Source organism: Canis aureus, chromosome 20 (genome assembly GCF_053574225.1).
Source record: "Canis aureus isolate CA01 chromosome 20, VMU_Caureus_v.1.0, whole genome shotgun sequence".
Lineage (NCBI taxonomy): Eukaryota > Metazoa > Chordata > Mammalia > Carnivora > Canidae > Canis > Canis aureus.
The window spans coordinates 20,910,211-20,929,847 of NC_135630.1; the positions used below are offsets into that span (position 1 = coordinate 20,910,211).

Consider the following 19,637-nt stretch of genomic DNA (forward strand, 5'->3'; position numbering starts at 1 on the left):
AAGTCAGTTAGATGCCCCATTCCACTTAGGATAAGAATCTTTACTTAAAAAAAAGAATCTTATTATTAGAATGCATTATTGTCTATTGCGATACAGTAGAAACTACCCAATAATATTTAAATCGCAGCTAACTGTAACTGGTTTTGCATTCCAAGGGATGCATACCCTAAGACAAAACTCTTCTGTTTACTAGAACATACGAATACTCTATTTAATCAATAAATGGAGTCGTCAAATTATAGTCACAAGGTCCAAGAATATGAAGTCAGAGTTCTACATATTGAGTAATGGCCACGAGAGATGGTTGTGGTCTGGTTTAAGACCCACCTGTTCCATATTCAAATTATTCTGTGCTCTGAATACTATTGTGATGCCCCTCCTTCATTCCCCAAACTGCAGTAAAATTCTGCAATTAACAAAACTTTGCAAATTTTAGTTGGTGAAATGATAAGGATGATATTCACAATATAGTTAGTATATCAGAACATGGCCTGTAAATCACAGGAGGATGCCTAACTCCAAATCCAGAAGTACAGGAGAACTAAGGTAGTTTCTCCCAAGGCAACAGTAAAGGGTCCTACTTAAATTTGCTTGAATGGCACAGTATGGGGCTAATCCAACTTTGTCCACTATATAATAAAAATATAAATACTATGCAAGGATTAATTTATAAGAATGGTTACCATTTGAGGTTTATTGTAACAAAAGCAAAGGAAATGTCAGCAGTGGCTCAGGGAGGTTAAACGAGTTGACTCACGTTACACCTGACTTACTTGTGAAGGTATCAAGTTTTCTGCCCTCCTGAATTATAAGGAAATGATTCATTTCCTTAACATCCAATGTTTATCAATAGTGTATATTATTTTTAGAGATTGTCCATAAAAATTTATAGCTGGATGGGAGATATGTAAAAGTGTATCTTAAACATCACACATTTCAAAAATAAAGAATGGGGTCTATTTATAGTTTTCGTGCATCAAATATTACTGGCTAAAATATTCAAAAATATTTCTACCAGTTAATTATTAGAACTGATTATAAATGCCATACAATAGATTCTCATGAGCCATGTAAATCTTTTTCTGGCCACCTTCTCAAGGAAATAATAAATACTAACATTTTTAGGAAACATTTACACTTCCAATCCTATTTCAAGATTTCACGCCCAACTTACTTAACTCTTTCAATAGGTAAATTTTTTCAGTGTTCTATAATGATTGAGTGACATTCATTCTCAAAAGCATTAGGGGTTTCTGTGATACAATTTGTATCACTTATGCTGACTATTTGACATAAGCACAATTCCCTTTTCTTCTAACACAAGGTGTTAACACATCTCTCTCTGGATACTATGCAAAGTATCCCTCCATTCTAGAGACCCCTAAAGCTATCACAAGCTAGAGAATATCACATAGATATTTATGAATGCTTCAACTAGGAGAGAAAAAAAAAAAACATCTTACATAATGGCCTCATATTTCGGTCAATCTTAAAAGTTAATATGTTTTTCTTATTTTCTCAAAGCTTCATGATACAGCACAAAGAATAGTGGAGGGGAAGTTTTATTTGAATAGCAGCTTGTGCAATTTAATCCCCAGAGTTAAATGCTCTTTCTCTTACCATTGAATTTTTCTACCAGTACTGCTGTAAATTGAGATGTTTCTATCCTGTCTATTCAATGATTCAAAGCTGAGAAGTTAATGATTTTGCCAGTTTCTAACAAAATCCCTTTGAACTGCAGAAAATGACAGATTCAAAATCCAGTAGGGGCCTTATTTTGGATGTTTTCTAAAATAGGAAGACATTTTTTTCCTCTGACTGAAGTACTAATGACAAAGGTATTTTTTTCCACATTTGGTATTATTTAAAACTTGATGACTATGGCCACATATTACAAATCAACTGAAAGAATTTTTTCTCTAGCCCTTTTGGCATACACACAGTACCTCTTTCTTTGCTCTCCCTCTTGCTCCCAAAAGCTAGTTCCATAGAATCAAATGTTCATGAAATTTAAAGGGACCTGGGAGGTTATCAGATAAAATCGTCTATTCCACATAAAAGTCTGTTGACAGTATCTTAGCGATATGTTTATCTCGCATCTGCTTGGAGAGTTGAGGTGAGGTGCTACCTGCTATGCCCCATTAGGGTGCTATCAGTATTAGGAAATCATTATGGCTCATGGAGTCTGATATGTGATATGGGTACCAGATTCACATGTTTGTTCTAATTCTGTGGGAATCAATAATGCTGAGGTAAATTGATAATCAGGAAAATTGGAATCTTCTAAATCAGTATTTTCCTAGAGGTCTTCCCCTGAGCGTACAAGTTTGGTATCAAGCTGGTTTAAAAAAATCTTAGGCAGAAATGAGCATATTGACTTATTACCAATCTAAAAAATTATTATTTCCAAGTTTTGTTTGTTATATCCCTATTAAGATTCACTGAAGTCAGTGTGACTTTTTAGGCACTACTCATAATTAAAACTTTATTGAGATTAAGTAAAACATTTTCTTTTAACCTTAAAAGGCTGAATGGGGGGGCAGTGTAGGAAACTCAAGACAACTAACATTTACCAAGCACCTACTTAATATCAAATATATAAGATTTTGGATATGATTTATATTAATCTTTCCAATAATACCAAAAGGGAGATGTTATGCCTATTTACAAACTAAATGTTTATTTTCTGCTCAACCCCTTTTCAATAAACAAAGCCACCTTATTATCAAATCAAGACTCCAAATGAGTACTTTTCAAGTAGATTTTTTAAATGAATTTTTCAAATATCGATGCTCTAAATTTTAATTAGGTTACTACATGTCATTCTTGTTTTGATCTCATTTTCAGAATATTAGGGGTAATTTTGTTACATAAACATTTTATAAATTAAATATATTAGAAAAAAGTTGTAATTACAAAATATTAACACCAAGTTCTTAAGAAAATGGAAGACAACAGATAATGAAAATGATTCATAAATTTTCATTAATACTGTTATTGTTTTCTCACATATATTTCAATAGAATGTATCTAATAACTTGGTAGAAACTGAGCTCATCACAGTGGATATGGAGATATCTGATTATTGAATATCCAAACATCTAACCTTGATGGTAATGATGTAATCATCTGGTCATCTTTAGACTCATCACTATTCCTTTTTTTTCCTTATATGAAAATATTTCTGTATTTAAAAAATTGTTTAAATCTTCTTTCCTATTTTATATTTGAATTGAACGGAGAAAAGCCATTATTGTATCTAATGTCATAAAAAAAAACACAAAACACATTGGATTTAAAGTATTTCTAAGAACAAATGGAAAATTTTGTCCTCTGATAAAGGCTGCTTGTTATCTACATTTGTCAGAAAGCAATTAATATAATAATATTGCTTCTGTCTTACGCTTTTATGAAATTTGTAACTATAAAGGGCATTTTTCTTTTAAAACTATGGATCACAGAGAAAATAGCAAAAAACATGGTAAAAAACATTTCCTATGTTCTTTAAGCAAGTTGCTTACATGTAGTCCAACAATATAAAGTGTTCCCCCAAAAAAGAAGTGTTCCCAAAATTTAATGTCAAAATACTAGTATCCTCAGAGAAACATATGATTAATTTGATCAGTTTCAGACTGATTTATATTTTTTAGATTTTTTCTAGACTGCCACAGAGCTAAAGCTGTAATCATTTAGATCCCAAATTTCTTCATTTAAAAATGATTTCAGAGCTTTTAATTTGTTCTTTTGGCTAATTTTTAATACATGACTTTAATTCTATTTCTTTTGCTAGCAAAATGTTAATTTTAAAGAGTATCTATAATTTTAAAAGGTTGATGGTAAAATCCAAAAATATTTTTAAATTGTTTTTGTTAGCATTTACTTTTTCAAAAATCCTTGATAGTTATCAAACATGGGGAGAATGATAAAGAGTTAGTTGGGAAGGTAAATAAAAGAATACATAAGTAAATAAGCTTTTCCATTCTATTGCTCTATATCAAATGTTTTCAAATGCTAATCAGGAAAATGCATCATGCATTTTCCTTTATAAAGAAAAATACTTATTTAATTAACATAAGGACTAAATAAATATGCACAATCTTACACCATCTTATTGTAACATGAGAGCCATATAATTAAATGGAATATAACATGAGACTCTTTAATATTATTGAGTTTATAATTCTGAGAATACCTTAGATACTCAAAAAACAAAACTTCATTTCAATACAGTCCCATGTCATAGACCTCACAGATGACAGACAGCATGTTGAGGTTCTGGTACAATAAGGATTACTAACTACTGTATTGGAATATGTGTTAGTATCATCTTTCGTCAGTAATTTATTTGTAGGAAAGGTTTTTCATTTGTTTTTAAACTGTTTCTTCAGTTAGGGCTGGGATGCTTAGAAAAGTAGCCATTTTAAGTACAGTTCTGATGTGGCCTTAAACATATATAGGAAATGTATAAAATGAAATGTTTAGGCACTAGGATGTTTTCTTTATTTTGTTACCTTTTGTTGTTTTTGAGTCAAGCTGATTTTTTGTGACAAATAGTAGTCATGAGCAAAAGAAAAATATTACCTATTCGCTGCTGTCGTTCATAACAAAACTGGTCAAATTTGCACTTCGATTCATGCTTTGACTGGATGTGCAACAATAAAACAAGTTTTAATGCAGAATGAAATGTCTTACCATCCCTGCTCTCCGGGCAATCACAGTGTGAAAATGTCCATCTGACACCTTCTTCATGGTGGTGAGTTTATATGTACCACTGCCTAAATTATAAGAGAATCTTAGTCTTTCTTCAGCGATTTCAAGGGCCAAAAATTCAGCCCGGTCCCCTGTCTGGTTGTCATAGTTGTAAAGCAGTAAAGCATGACTTTTAATAGTTGCAAATTTGACATAAATATAGTTGTTATTGGGGTCCAAGCTGGGAAATTCCATGTATGATAATTCCTCAAATCCGTAACTATTCAACTCACAGTGTTTTCCAAAGACACCTGTAGATGGGAAAATTGATAAATTGACATCAGATTCCAGTGAAGTGTTAGTAAATGACTTTGATTAAAATACTTCTAAGTTACAATAGTGAATCATGCTTTTAATGACCTTTTTTGTAGTATTCTCCAAAGAATGCTGTCTAAATTAAATAGAGATAGAACACATTAATGAACTGTGCTTGTTTTTCTTTGGCCAATTAGGAAACATATCTAAGTAGATCCCATTTCTAAAAATTAGAGTTAACGGAATAGAGTATGTCTGAAGACATGGCTTTCCTGGAAAACTTTCCAAATTAGTTTGTCAACACTTTTAGTTTTAATATGCTGTAATTTTTGACTGAGATACTTCTTTCTAATATATACTTCTTTAAAAAAATTTAATTCAATTGAGGATGGTAAATTTTGTTTTGACCTTAAAAAATTTAGTCCCTGTACTTGTGGTATTTTCAAGAACCACAAGACCAGGGAAGGGAATTACTGCTGTTAGGGAAGGAAAGAACTGTCTTAAGTTTTTATCTCTTTCTTGTTTTATACCTTCTTTGGGTATAACTTACAACAGGCTACTTTAAAATAGCTTTCTGCTTTTTTTCTGAAACCCAGCATTCCCACTTGTTTGTGCTGGTTCTTTTTCAACTTTAAAAATGAGTTTTATTGTTACAATGCTACGCCAAAATTCTTTTCCCACAAATATTAGTAGACTGTAGCAAATGATTGGAAAATTAACCCATGCCAATACATCATGATTCCTGTTAACTTTCAAAGGTTCTATTCCTTAATTTTGGCTGTACATATCTTGTAAATGCATTAAATGTAGAGTTAGGGAATTGTTCAGCTAGAAGAAGCTAATGCCATCATTTTACAGAATATTTAAAACTTGCCTGAGGTCACAGAACTATGGGAGATGAAGCCAAAATTTGAGGCCTGATCTACTGATTGGTCTAGTTGTTTTGACTGAACTGCATCTCATATCCAAATGTTCTTTAAATTGAAATGGCCTAGAATCTGCTACAAAAGCTTATGTTATCTTTGCCTGCTCTGTCTGGCTGACATAATATTCATTATAAATGTGTGGGAAATATGCACACTATTTTTAAACATTAATTGAAATTAAAGAAAAAACAAAGAAATTATAGAAATTATATATGATGTATATTATATGTCACACATTTATTTATGTTTAAGTATATTATATATGTCACAGTATTATATTTATAATTTATATTATGTATAACAAATATATAACTTTTAAAAATTTATTTCTAAAAAATTATTTCTATTAAATATACATTTACTATATTATATATACCTTACTTATATATATATAGAGTAACCAAAGTTAAAGAAAAAACAAAGATAAAGTATACAAATGAAATAGATTATTATTATTATTATTATTATTATTATTTTAAAGATTTTATTTATTTGTTCATGAGAGACACAGAAAGAGAGAGGCAGAGACACAGGCAGAGGGAAAAGCAGGCTCCATGCAGGGAGCCTGATGCGGGACTCGATTCCGGGTCTCCAGGATCACATCCTGGGCCGAAGGCAGATGCTCAACCACTGAGCCACCCAGGCGTCCCATGAAATAGATTATTGAGGGGAAAAAATGTATTATGTGTTCTCTCAGACCTCTTCTGAATAAATTTTAATAAAAATATGAACATGGGATTAAAAATTCAATATGGAGGCGCCTGGGTGGTCCAGTAGGTTAAGCAACCAACTGTTGGTTCCAGTTCAGGTGGCAATCTCAAGGTAATGAGATTGAGCTCCATATGGGCTCTGGGCTAAGCGAGGAGTCTGCTGAAGTTTCACTCTCCCTCTACCTCTGCCCCTCCCTGTCTTTCTCTTTCTCTTTCTCTCTCTCAAATAAATAAATAAATCTTTAAAAAATTGAATCTAAGTATATGTAGAAAGAATATAGGTACTGGAAAGATGTCCTGTATTTTTATTCAAATTTATACTTGCCACAAATAGACTCCAACATTTTCATGCATGAAAATATTTATTTAAGGAATATTTTTGTTCTTAAAGAGTTTTGTTATTGTTTCTAGAGAAAGGTAGATTTTTGTTTTTGAAATAAAATAAAATTTAATGAAGATTTCAAAACAGCCCTCCAAATGAAATGTCATGAAATAAAACTACATAAGATCAAGAGAAATTAGTGCTCACTTCGGCAGCACATGTATTAATATCAAAAGCAATTATTAAAATTACTCTAATAAGGAATATTCTGTTTGTGGGTAGTTATATATACATAAATATGGAGTTATAATTATACAGGTTCCTTTTATAAAATCTTAAGCACTTTGTTTTTCTAACACACAATCTTAAAAAATCAAAATCTAAAAAAATTCTAAAAATCCAAACAACAAATCTTTCACTGATGAGAAAGTAAACAGTGCAAATTTTTTTTCCAACTTCAAAATTATAGTTAAGATGTTGTTTTATAGGATGCATGTGTAACTAACTCCAGCTATTTGTTTGAGGCATTCCATCTGTCCTTTGTATTTGTATGTTTCACCCACATTCAATTTGAAAAGGAAAATACTTTGTCCTTTTAATTCTATCTTTCTGGTCTCAAGTCATGTATTATTGTTTCAAGGTTTTCTGTTTTCTTTTCTTTTATAAATCCTCTGTTGCCAGCTGACAATGTCAAAGTTTAAATAATTTTTTTTTTTTTTTTTTTTTTTGCCACTGGAAGAAATGGAGGGAGAAGTTTGCACTGCCAGCTGCATGTGATCTGTCTCTAATTTATATTGCTGAGCTAGTCCCCTGGAGATCTCTGGTAGGGTGAGGGCAAGATCCATTTGGACCCCGAAACACTTTGCCCCAATAGGCAATGATTGTTCTATCAGCTACACGACAGCAATGATTTGTTTTATATTTGATATCAATTATTTTAAATCTTCATATTTGCAAATGAAATGCAAAGAAATCTATAAAAAATGTAAAAACCTTTCTTCAGTCACTTGAAAACCATTTTTTCCACTTTCCATTTCAATCCCTTTTTCTTTCATTCCAAATACAAGTTAAACCATGAAACCTGCTTGTGGTTATCTGTCGAAAGCAGCGCCCTTTAGGATTATAAGAGATTACTGAAAGAAGTTTTGGGAGATCTAAAATTGGGGTTATTTTGACCTTAATCTGCTTTTCACTGCTTCAGAGGCATTTCTGGTTAAGAATCTCAGAGAAATTTTAAAAAGCAGGGATTCTGTAAATGTCATACTAGACTGAAAACGTGTTCTAGTCACTGTATCATCTTGGGGTAGTTTTGTTTTGTCTTCCTTTTTTGACTTTAGACAAAGCCCTCAATTTCTGGGCCTCAGCACCATTGCTAAAATGTATGGCACACAATTAGATACTTATATTTTGTTTTTCATTATCATTTTATTGACATTGTGCTTTATGAGAATAAAACTAGATAGAATCATGAAGTTATCTGAAAATGAATTAACATTACATTTTATTATACTAGAAACCTCAGATTCTTTTATAGTTCTATTCACAACTGTGGATTGAGAGTCTCTTTTCAGAGTCCACATAGCTCAGTGATTGCTCAAGGAAAGACTGGAAAAATATCTTTCTCCTCCTTTGCTTAGGGAGAGAGATAGGGTCTCTAATTACTATAGGACATCTGGAGATGAATACTATATTGTGGGGTAAAGTATCCTTCAAATAAGTGTAGTAATCACAAACCAATGAAACAATACAAGTTAAAATAAAAGCTCTCTCCAAAGCTATTCTCATAGTCCTTGGCTGTCCCAGTGCTGGGTAACATTTGAGTGAGATCTGAAAGGAATCTTTTAGTTCTTTCCATTATGGTGAATAAATACGAATGTGTACAAAAAAATTCTAACAACTTTCTTCTTCAAAAGAACACATTAGTCTGAATTGTGATTCGTTATTTGGTAGTATCTACAAAAAGCCTATCATGAAAACTTCATGCCTAGTTACTAAATCTTTCTATTAGAAGTGGTTGAATTAATGTTAAAAAATAAAAAGCAGCAAGACAAAACAAAACAAGAAACCCACTTTGACTAATTATCCTTAAAGATTTTAAATAGACTGTGATGTCAGATAGTGCTTAAAAAGACTTTTTTCTTTGATAGGTTCCAGGCTAAAAAGAAGTCATCCATAAATATTTGAGGGGAAATGTCCTGAGGAGACACATCAAATTCAATTATCTCGTGTTGATTACTTTCCTAGTAATAACTGAAGTAATATATTCAATGGCATCTCCATAATTAACTTTTTTAAAAATATTAAACCTTTGAGATTTTATTTTGCTAAAACCTCCTGTGTAAAACAACTAATATTTTCCTAATCACTGATGGTCAATAAAATTGCTAAACGTTGTGTCAAAAGAGATTGATATTTTATATCAACGACTAAGCAATACTTACCAAATGGACAATGGCAGTAGTATGACTCCACACCACTTTGGCAGGAACCACCGTTAAAGCAGGGGTTACATTCACAGTAATTGACTGAAGATTCACACATTTTCCCTGAAAAGTATCAAACCCCATTAAAAAAATCTTATGCAAAAATATATTAATACCATTACTTTATAACCACATGTAAAAATCTATTCTAAGAGGTCATATCTTGGAGAAGAGAAATATAAGAATATTTTACTTGACATGAGAAAATTGGAATGCCTCAGAGTTCAAAATCTTATTTAGTTGTCCTATTGTAAAGTTGTGTATTAAAATAGTAAGGAAATAATTTACATAATCATCTTGGAAGGAACTACTGTTTGCAGGAAAATCACAAATGGTGAACATATTTAAATGTTTTCACTGAATTTATTTTCTCTTGTCAATGTGTCTTCCTTTTTCAAATTTATAATGAGGTTTGAAACTTTTACAGTATAATTCTCACTGTAGAGATTTCTTTGACTCGGACTTTTTAAAGGTAAGAATCAGTCTCATATAGCTTGTCAAACTAAAATACTTTCACTCTCAAGAAATATCCCTTCACTGACCTATCTGTTGTAAAGCAGAATAAGAAATCAGGAAGCACATCATATATTTCAAATACTTAAGATTTATTCTTTACTACAGGTTATGTATACCTTGTCTTTTTTCCAAAACATTGACACCTAGGCAGCATATTTTTCAGTTATAGGGACTTTTCATAGATCATCTTGTTGGTTGAATCAACTGATATTGACTGAGTGCCTCTTACTGTCTAGGAAGGTTAGAAGATGGGAATGGCAGTCAAAAAAAGTGTCACAACATGGCATTTCCATTTTAGTGGGGAGATTAATCCAAGCAACAGGAAACTTTTACATTTCATAGATGAAGAAGAGCTTCTTGAAGGCTAAAATTTTGCCGAAGAAATTGTAAAACGATGGCACAGACCAATGTAGGTCTGCTCCCATATCCAGGTTTTGCAAACCTGTGATTGTCAGTTAACCCCTAGATAGGCCAATTCAGAGTAATTGGCCAGTCCTATTTATTTTTGTGGTGGTGGTGGTGGTGGTGGTGATGGTGGTAATTTTTTTTAACAATGTGTTCTAATGCCACTTTTCTATAGTTTTTAATTATTGTAATGATTGATTTGTTAGAGTTATTTCTAGTTTTCCAATTCCCAGAAACAATGAGATGTTATAGAGTTCTTTGTTATTTTTCATTCATTGATAATGAGGCTTTAATTATTTAATTTAAATAGTTTGTTTCTGTAAAGCTATTTTCTACTTCTTAACATGATTTCATTAATGCCTTTATTAAATGTCTTATGAAAACATGTAAGTTTTATATGCACAACTAGACTCAATGTTAAGCATAGATAATCCATTTCACCATGATTACTATGCTTAAAACATAGTCAAAGTTTTGTTTAATTTAGTTCTGTTTTTGTGGCTTGATTATGTAGCCACAATTGTTCTAGTTTAAAATTATAAGCGTGAGTCAGACCTCATGACACTAACTAAACACGTTTCTCTACATCACAGGGTCATAAACAACATTTTTTCTTTAAAAATAATATTGGGAACCTCCTTAAAAGGCAAAACAGTAACAATTTTAGAATACCTTTCCATCCTAGGGGGAAATAATGAAAATAAACAAGTTACCAACCAAAGGCACAGAAATTAGGCTTTAAGAACTGTGCCAATGAGTTACATTTAATAAATAGGCAGAATGACTTTATTATAAGCCGGTACAATATCACACCAGAGAGATGGTGTGGCATAGAACTCTCTCCCATGGTATTTTCCAATTGGATTTCTGTCATATTCCTCTAGAGAAGTGAATTTTTTCCCGTAATATTAGTATTGACCAACAGAGAATAAAAAGGACCTATGAGCTGTACTTTTAATTATTTATTTGCTATCAAGAAAGTCACATCCACTCCATGCATTTTTTTCCACTGTATGATCTACATATAATTTTCACATGTGTTATCGGACTGAGTAAGGTTTCATTCTTCTTTTTTTTTGAAAATTTCTTTTAGAATTATGTTAAAAATAGCATGTATTGAGGCAGGTGTCCTTGGACAATGCTGGTGTTTTAAAGTAGCCAACCCTGCGGTTGAAAATCTACATAGATAGAACTGGAGGGTATTATGCTGAGTGAAGTAAGTCAATCTGAGAAGGACAAACCTTATATGGTCTCTTTCTTTTGGGGAATATAAAAAATAGTGAAAGAGATTATAGGAGAAAGGAGAGAAAATGAGTGGGAAATATCAGACAGGGAGACAGAACATGAGAAACTCCTAACTCTGGGAAACGAACAAGGGGTAGTGGAAGGGGAGGTGGGCGGGGGGACGGAGTGACTGGGTGACGGGCACTGAGGGGGGCACTTGACGAGATGAGCCCTGGGTGTTATGCTATAAGTTGGCAAATCGAACTCCAATAAAAAAAAAAATACACACAAAAAGAAAATACACATACAACTACTGACTCCCCCAAGAGTTAACTCCTAATAGCCTGCTTTGACCAGAAGCCTTACCAATAATATAAATAGTTGATTAACACATATTTTGTATGTTCTATGTATTATATACTGTCTTCTTACAATAAAGTAAGCTAGAGAAAATAAAATGTTATTAAGAAAATAAGGGAGAGAAAATACATTTACTGTACTGTATTTATAAAAACAAAAATACACATATAAGTGGACTCACACAGTTCCAACCTGGCTGTTCAAGGGTCAGCTGTACATACAGGCTTTATAAGTATAGTCAGTCTAATATTGTGAAAACTAGTTAATGGGTCACAAAATTACAACTTTACTTCTTGAAGACTGCAAACAGGGAACAAAGAGTAACCAATTTAAGGAGCACTATCATGAACAATTGCTCAGAAATTTGGACATAGGTGCTCTACAAGAAAAATATATAAGTGTATAAAAATGCAAGTCATTGATATCACAAATCCCAACTATATCGTCTTTGTAATCCTCTTAGAAAAGACTGTCTTTTAAAATTTTGGTTTAAAAAAATAAAATTTTGGTTTAAATAATGACAACAAAAGAAAATTAGATGGTTTTTGTTTTGTAATTTACATAAAGAGGTTATCTTATTTACCCCTTGCAAAATTAGAATTAACATATACATCTGAGTTTAATTTAAATATAAACTGTACACTATTTTAGTTAGTCCAAAGTTAGGGATGGAAAGAAACCCCAAATTAAATAAGAGTTACCTATGTATTAAAATATACAACTATGAAAATGGCAGAAGCTACAACTAAGAAAATACTAGTTTAAGAATGAATTTCTTTTGAAAGTTAAATTCTCAACGGAATCTTATTCTTTGAGTATACAACAATATAAATAGACATTAGTAAGAGAAAAAAAATCAACCATTCATTTTACATTTTAATGTAAACCAAGGTTTTATTTTCTTTTCTCTAGTAGGTGGATGTAAACATTTTTGAAAAAATGACTCTGCTAGGGGTTAAGTATATCAATTTATTATTGAGTTTGAGAAAAAAGAATAGTTTTATATGTTGGTGTTAAAGTATGCAAATTATTTACCACTCAAAAATTTGGTTTGATTACTCCATTTGATGAGTATTTTCTTTTTTTACAATTAGTAAATTTCAAAGCAGTTACCATACTAGATTGAAAGACACAGTTTGAAAACTCAGTATTGCCATTTAAATTATTATTAAAAAGACTTTTTTATGTGAAGGAAAGATGTTATATGTTTACACAGAATTAAAGGAAAGCCTTGAAATACGAATTTATCAGGTCTGGAAAGTTCATGCTCTATTATCTAGTTAGAAATCAGCAGCGAATTCTGCATTGTTCTCCACACCTCTATCTACTTAAATTCTTGTGTTAAATGCACAATGCTTATCAGAGAATGCAGCAGTTTGAATTACTCTAAGATGCTTCTAGTACAAAAAATCTGATGTGTTGGAGCACCGTGAAACCAAATCTTGGATCATTAACTTCATTAATACTGCAAGTCAATTAACAAAATTTGTCGGAGCCTTGGGGTTTGCAAGTACACTGATAGGGCTCACACAAAAAAACACAACCCTATCTCTGGAACACAAAAAGCCTTTTTCTATTAAGGTATGTTAGTTGTGATAGCATCTGTTTACAAGAATAAACTGTTCTCATTGCTTTGCCATCCATCAATTAACTGTGTTGATATAAATTATTTATCATAGAAGGAGGTGTGCTTCGAGAAGTATAAACCCCTAGAACTTGAAGAATGGGAATTGCTGAAGATGGAAATGCATGTGTAATGGGAGGCCGGTGTATCCACAGACTTTTCAAGTTTATAGTTTAAACTTACAAAAGAAATTTAGCATGTATCTTCATGTTTGGGGCAGAAGGTGAGCTGCTGTGATCACCTGTGGTCTTTTTAATAAGGATGTATATTCAAATTCCATTCTTTCTAATAGAACATTTTAATGTTGATTATGTGGAGCCGAGCTAAATTTATTCCTACCTCATAAATGTGGACACCTATGAGAATATGATGATTTCTTAGATTATATGTAATATATTAGATCACAATTACTACTTTTGCATCTCTTGTATTCATACATAGATAGAAGGGAGATTTTGTGAACTATCAAAGTCCATTTTATATCTAAATTGATTATATTATTAATAAATATGATTTCATAATATATTATTTATCCTGAATATGCTTATGAGTTTTTTTGTTATTTTAGCAGAAAGTAGCTTTTTTTTTTTTTACACTAGTAAATGTGTCCTATTATTGTGCAAGGACCTATGAAGATAGCTCACCTAAATATCCTGATCGAATAGCATTGTTTTTTTACATCAAAAGAAAGCAAAAAAATCATGTTTAAGAGCTGCTAGGAAGAAAAAATAAAGAAAAAATCTGTTTTCCTTTTGTATTTTAAAACATATGCGAATACAATTTCAATGAAACTACAGATGATGGTGCATATTGACATCCCTAATATCCATGATAAGCTTACAAATATGTTTGCTTTCTGCAGAAATAAGAAACATTTAAGCTTCCAGAAGCCTCTTATTAATGCTTTCATAAGATGCAAATCATATTTTAAAATAACCAAAATGAGTGATTCTTCTGTATCTCACAGAAAATTTCATTTCCTATCCATTCACTACATTTTGTTTATATTCTACAGTGTTCTGATCACACGATCATTGACAACATTCATGTATGACTTATGATTTTAAAAGAATGACTCAGTTACAACTTCCATCTTCATGAAAGAAAATGTTTGCCAAGTTTCTTAGTAAAATTACTATGCACAACCTGTATATAACTTTATATGTCTGAAAAAATTCCTATTTATAATGTCAAATGTCATAAAAGTGATGAATGGACAAATCTCATCCTCCCCTGAAATATCAAGACTTACTTGAGAGCATAGGAAAACTTCTCCATATGGTAATAAACCTTGGCCTTACTCCAAATACCACACCTAAAATGCATCCAGATGTGTGAAAGTGGATGGGAAAGGTTAAAGGGGCTATGAACTAATTCTGTTAGGAGAGACCCAGATTTGAAAATAAGCTCCATCTACATGCTGCATTTAAAACACCATTCCTTGAAAGACTTAATGCAGGATTGTGCTGCAAACTGTGGAAACCTGGAGCAGGGAGACAAATGATAAGTGGTTCCTGACTATAATTGGGCTTTCTAATTAGTGTTCTATTAAATGCATGAAATGTTCATCCATGTAGGAAAAGAAATACTGGATTGGTAGTTATTAAGCTGCTAATTTCCTCCAGGATCCCCTGAACTTCTGAGGCATGAATAACATGAAAAATATTTTCTTTTGATTTACTGAGGTACATTGACAATGATGTAATTTCTGGTATTATTAAATCTTATGAAAATCTAGAAAGTAATTTTTCACATGCCCTATGTTATATTAAATCAATTCATTCTTTCTGAAATGCTGTATTATAGTGAATCAAAGCTCCACTGAGTGATATAAAAGTTAAATTATAGAACAATTTTTTAACAATGAAATGTGAAGTGATTGTTATTGAATGTTAAGTCTCACCATTTTTTTCAATTTCCTTTTGGTTATTTTTCCAGTAATTAAGAAGAGATCAGAAACACAAGTTATATAAACAAATTCATTCTCTCAAAATCTTCATTCATTTAAAAAATCCTTATTTTATATGTATTATGTGATTCTATGGTTACCAACTTGAAGATAAAATTTTAAAAATATAAATGGTAAATTCATATATTATCAGGAATATACTGGTGGCAATGTGGTAATAACTATATCCCTTCATATATTTTTATTGTAGTTGTTCCATAACTTTCATTTTGTATTTATACTCCTAAAGGATGTTCACACAAAATCTCTGTTCAGCTAACAATCACTCCCTGTAGGATTCTTAGGATTAAGTCTCATGGTTTGCATCAGTGCATAAGCCACTCACTTTTCCAATCTTTAGCACAATTTCTAACTTTATATGAAATATACAGTGGTGGTGGCAATCGTGTGTGTGTATGTGTGTGTGTGTGTGTGATAGGATAATATCTGAGGATTATTTTAAACATAAAGTTAAAATCTCACAGTTCCAATATGTAATGCCACAGACTTTAAAAATCATTGAAAAATTTCAGGTAAAAGTTGAAAGAAGTAAATAGAGTGCAAGTGATTGGAAATAGTTCTGATGATCAAAAAAAAATATTTGAACATATATAGGCTTTGGATAAAGCTTTACCAAAGCATTAGTAGTTAATTTGTATTAATAAAAGTAAACTACAATATATATTTTTAAAAATTCATTCTATGAGGTACACATATGCTTATGTAAGAATTTTGTCCTATGATTTATTAGCTTGATTAGCTCTTTAAGATATTTTGATGCATTTACTCCATCTTCCTGAGTCGGGTGAGCTGGTAAAGACTACCTAGAAAGACTAACTCAAAATGATCCTTCAGGGATTATCTTTATAATTTTAAACAGATTCGGACATTTGAACAACACATTCCTAATTTAGTGTATGGATTAAGAATTTGTAGCTATGCATTTTGTTATACTGTTTCCTGTAAAACAAAATAAAAAAATAAAATTATCAGACTTGAATTATCTGCTAATTTTACTGCATGGACTATTCGTATAGAATTTAAAACAATGAATTACACAAATTCAAAAAAGAGAAGATTCATATTAATCATTCAACTTTATGTTTACATCATTCTTGATTTGCTGGATTATCTCCAACTATGCAAATGAAGACTAAAATGAGCTCTAGAGAAGGGCAGTATGTAAAATCACCACAGTAATTTCAAGTTACTTTTGTAACTTCAAATAACTTTTCTTACAGAAAGAGGTTATGATCTAGTCTTTGGCAGCTCTGGCTCTAGAGTCACCAGAGTATAGGCTGAATTTTCTATGACATACAGTAGGGGTAATAATAGTATCTTTCTATGCCAGATATTATCTCTTGACACTCAGCATCATTCTTATCTTTCTGTATTGCAGGGGCCGGATGTCACAAAACTATTCTAAACTCCTTTCCAGCAGGGTTTAGGATTAGATTTTGCCAGTGGGTAAATTTTGAATGATATTTAAAGAGTGAAAGTGAAGCAAGGACTGTTCTGGGACTCACTCATTGCAGCACTGCAGGTAGACAAGATGACTGGCAGTGGTTTCTTGCAATACCTACTGTATTTTGTTTTGTTTAAGATTTTATTTATTTGTTGAGATGGAGCAGAGAGAAAGAGAGAGAAAGCATGCACAGAAGTTGAAGGGAGGGGCAAAAAAAAAAAAAGAAGGAGAGGCAGACTCTTGGCTGAGCTGCGAGCACAACACAGGGCTGGATCCCAGGACCAACTGGGTCTGAGCTGAAGGCAGACACTTAACCGACTGAACTACACAAGTGCCCCCTTACATTGTTCCTATTGCTGAGATTATTGGTGAATTTTTCAGACCTTCATTCTTAGCTGGTTTAAAGATTTTGCAAGCTATTTGCTAGTATTAAGTACCTTGCTACCTGAAAGTCTGGAGGTAATTTCAGTTCTTGATCAACCTCATATCAATACACTATCTCGTGTGTTTTGTAGAGACAGACCCAGTAGAATAATAGACAAAAGTTCTTAAAAGATATCATGGACTTGTCATAATACCCGATGGCAAATATAAACCAATGTGTGATGAAGAATTACATACAAATAAAAAGCAGAGACTCTGGAGTGAAGCTTACAGTGAAAACTCATTTAGAGCACCTTCTGTGCCATGCTTGAGGCAGGTTATTTAATCTCTTCTAACTTGTCTAAGACCCAATATTTTGTGCCTTTAAAATGGAAAGAATAATAGTGATAATGCAGTTTCATTGAGTTTGGAGAACTAAATGAATAACTAACTAAATAATAATGTCTACAATGTAAAGAACTTTAAGCAGTGCTCTATATAACAACTTGATAAATGTTATACGTATTTCATAATGAAAAGAAGGGAAATCCTAAAAGTTTCAACTACTACATTTAGAAAAGGATGCAATGCATATTTAAATGTAATGAATCAAAGAAAGAAACAAACTAGAGGGAAGTAATGTTAAAGAATTAGTTCTATGCCAAATCACGAAGCAACATTTATGCTGAATCAGCATATGGGGCTTTCGCTCATGCCCATGGTACTTTACCTGTTTCCTATCTATTATCAAGTGCCTTCACACATTTTTCATTCTAGGACTAAGTATAGACTCATTTTAAATCTAAGTACGAATGAGTATATTATACTAAAATGGGCAAAGAAATAATCTTTATTGTTGAATTCTCAAACAAGGAAGTCGTTTTTGGGGAAAGACTAAGGACAATTTTCTAGAACTTCTGAACTGATAACATGGATATAGCCCAATTATTCAGGATACTGGGAATACAGTTGGGGTAAAATTCATACTTTGTGCTATTGAGGCTTCTTGTCTTTTTTAGAAATTCTGTGCTGCGCTTCTATTATTGCCACTACATAACACCACTATTACTAATACTATTAATTTGCGTGGGTACTGATTGAACTCCGGTAGGTGTTTTACAAGCATTATCTTTATTCATTACAACAAACCTAAAAGATAAGTAAGTATGACTATTTTCACTTTGCAGATGAAGAAACTGAAGGTCAGCAAGGTTAAATGACTTCCCAAAAGCTATAGCTAAATCAAAAACCATAAAGTCCTTTGATTCTTTTAATTGCATATTATTTCTGCCCCTTTTCTTCACTTGTATTTCAAGGTTATTATCAGTAGGCAAAGCTTGTATGTTCTGCTTTGACTTATTCAAACTTGCTTTATGTCGCCATCAAACAATTTAATTCTTCAAATATGAAACCATAAGTATATACATGATGGGCACCTTTTAAAAAATATAATAACTAGGGGTGCCTGTGTGGCATAGTCGGTTAAGCATCCAGCTCTTGGTTTCAGCTCAAGTCATGATCTCATAGGTCATGGGATCGAGCCCTGGGTGAGCCTCTACACTCAACAGGGAATCTGCTTGAAGATTCTCTCTCTGCTCCTTCCCTACCCACCCCATGCTCACGTGCTATCTCTTATTCTCTCTACCTCTCTCTTTCTCTCAAATACATCTTTTAAAAATATAATAACAATCTTTTAAAAATATAATAACTATATATATATAAAATAGCTAAATGTATTTTCTTATAAAAACTTCTTTTGAAATATTATTCTGCAAAATATTTACAAATAAAAAATATGTCCTGGTTTTACCTACCTCGCTGGTACTTTAAATTGTGTTTATAAACACTATAAAGCTATCCAATGTAATATATATGACCTAACACTGTATAGTGTGCAAATTACAGGAAAGACTTTTTCTCTCCTCAAATTTATTAACAACATAATATTTGGGGATCCCTGGGTGGCTCAGCGGCTTAGCGCCTGCCTTTGGCCCAGGGAGCGATCCTGGAGTCCCAGGATCGAGTCCCACATCAGGCTCCTGGCATGGAACCTGCTTCTCCCTCTGTCTGTGACACACTCTGCCTCTCTCTCTCTCTCTCTCTCTCACTCTATGTCTATCATAAATAAATAAATAATTCTTAAAAAAAACATAATATTTATGCACATTTGAAGGTGCACCAACAATCAGCTAATAGGATAGATATTAGATAGATAGATAGATAGATAGATAGATAGATAGATAGATGATAGATAGATAGAGACAGTGAAGGAGATATACGTAATTTA

The 19,637-nt window shown here is 32.1% G+C and overlaps 1 protein-coding gene across 1 annotated transcript in view; it reads right to left on the reverse strand.

Annotated features, from left to right (window-relative positions):
• The window catches only part of FAT4 (FAT atypical cadherin 4), a 177,006-nt gene that overhangs the window by 19,203 nt on the left and 138,166 nt on the right, over positions 1-19,637 (reverse strand). Inside the window, exons 10-11 of the mRNA XM_077861111.1 lie at positions 9,404-9,508; positions 4,693-5,000 (exon numbers count right to left, since the gene is read on the reverse strand). Coding sequence (XP_077717237.1) covers positions 4,693-5,000; positions 9,404-9,508 — 413 coding nt within the window. The remainder of the gene's footprint in view (positions 1-4,692; positions 5,001-9,403; positions 9,509-19,637) is intronic.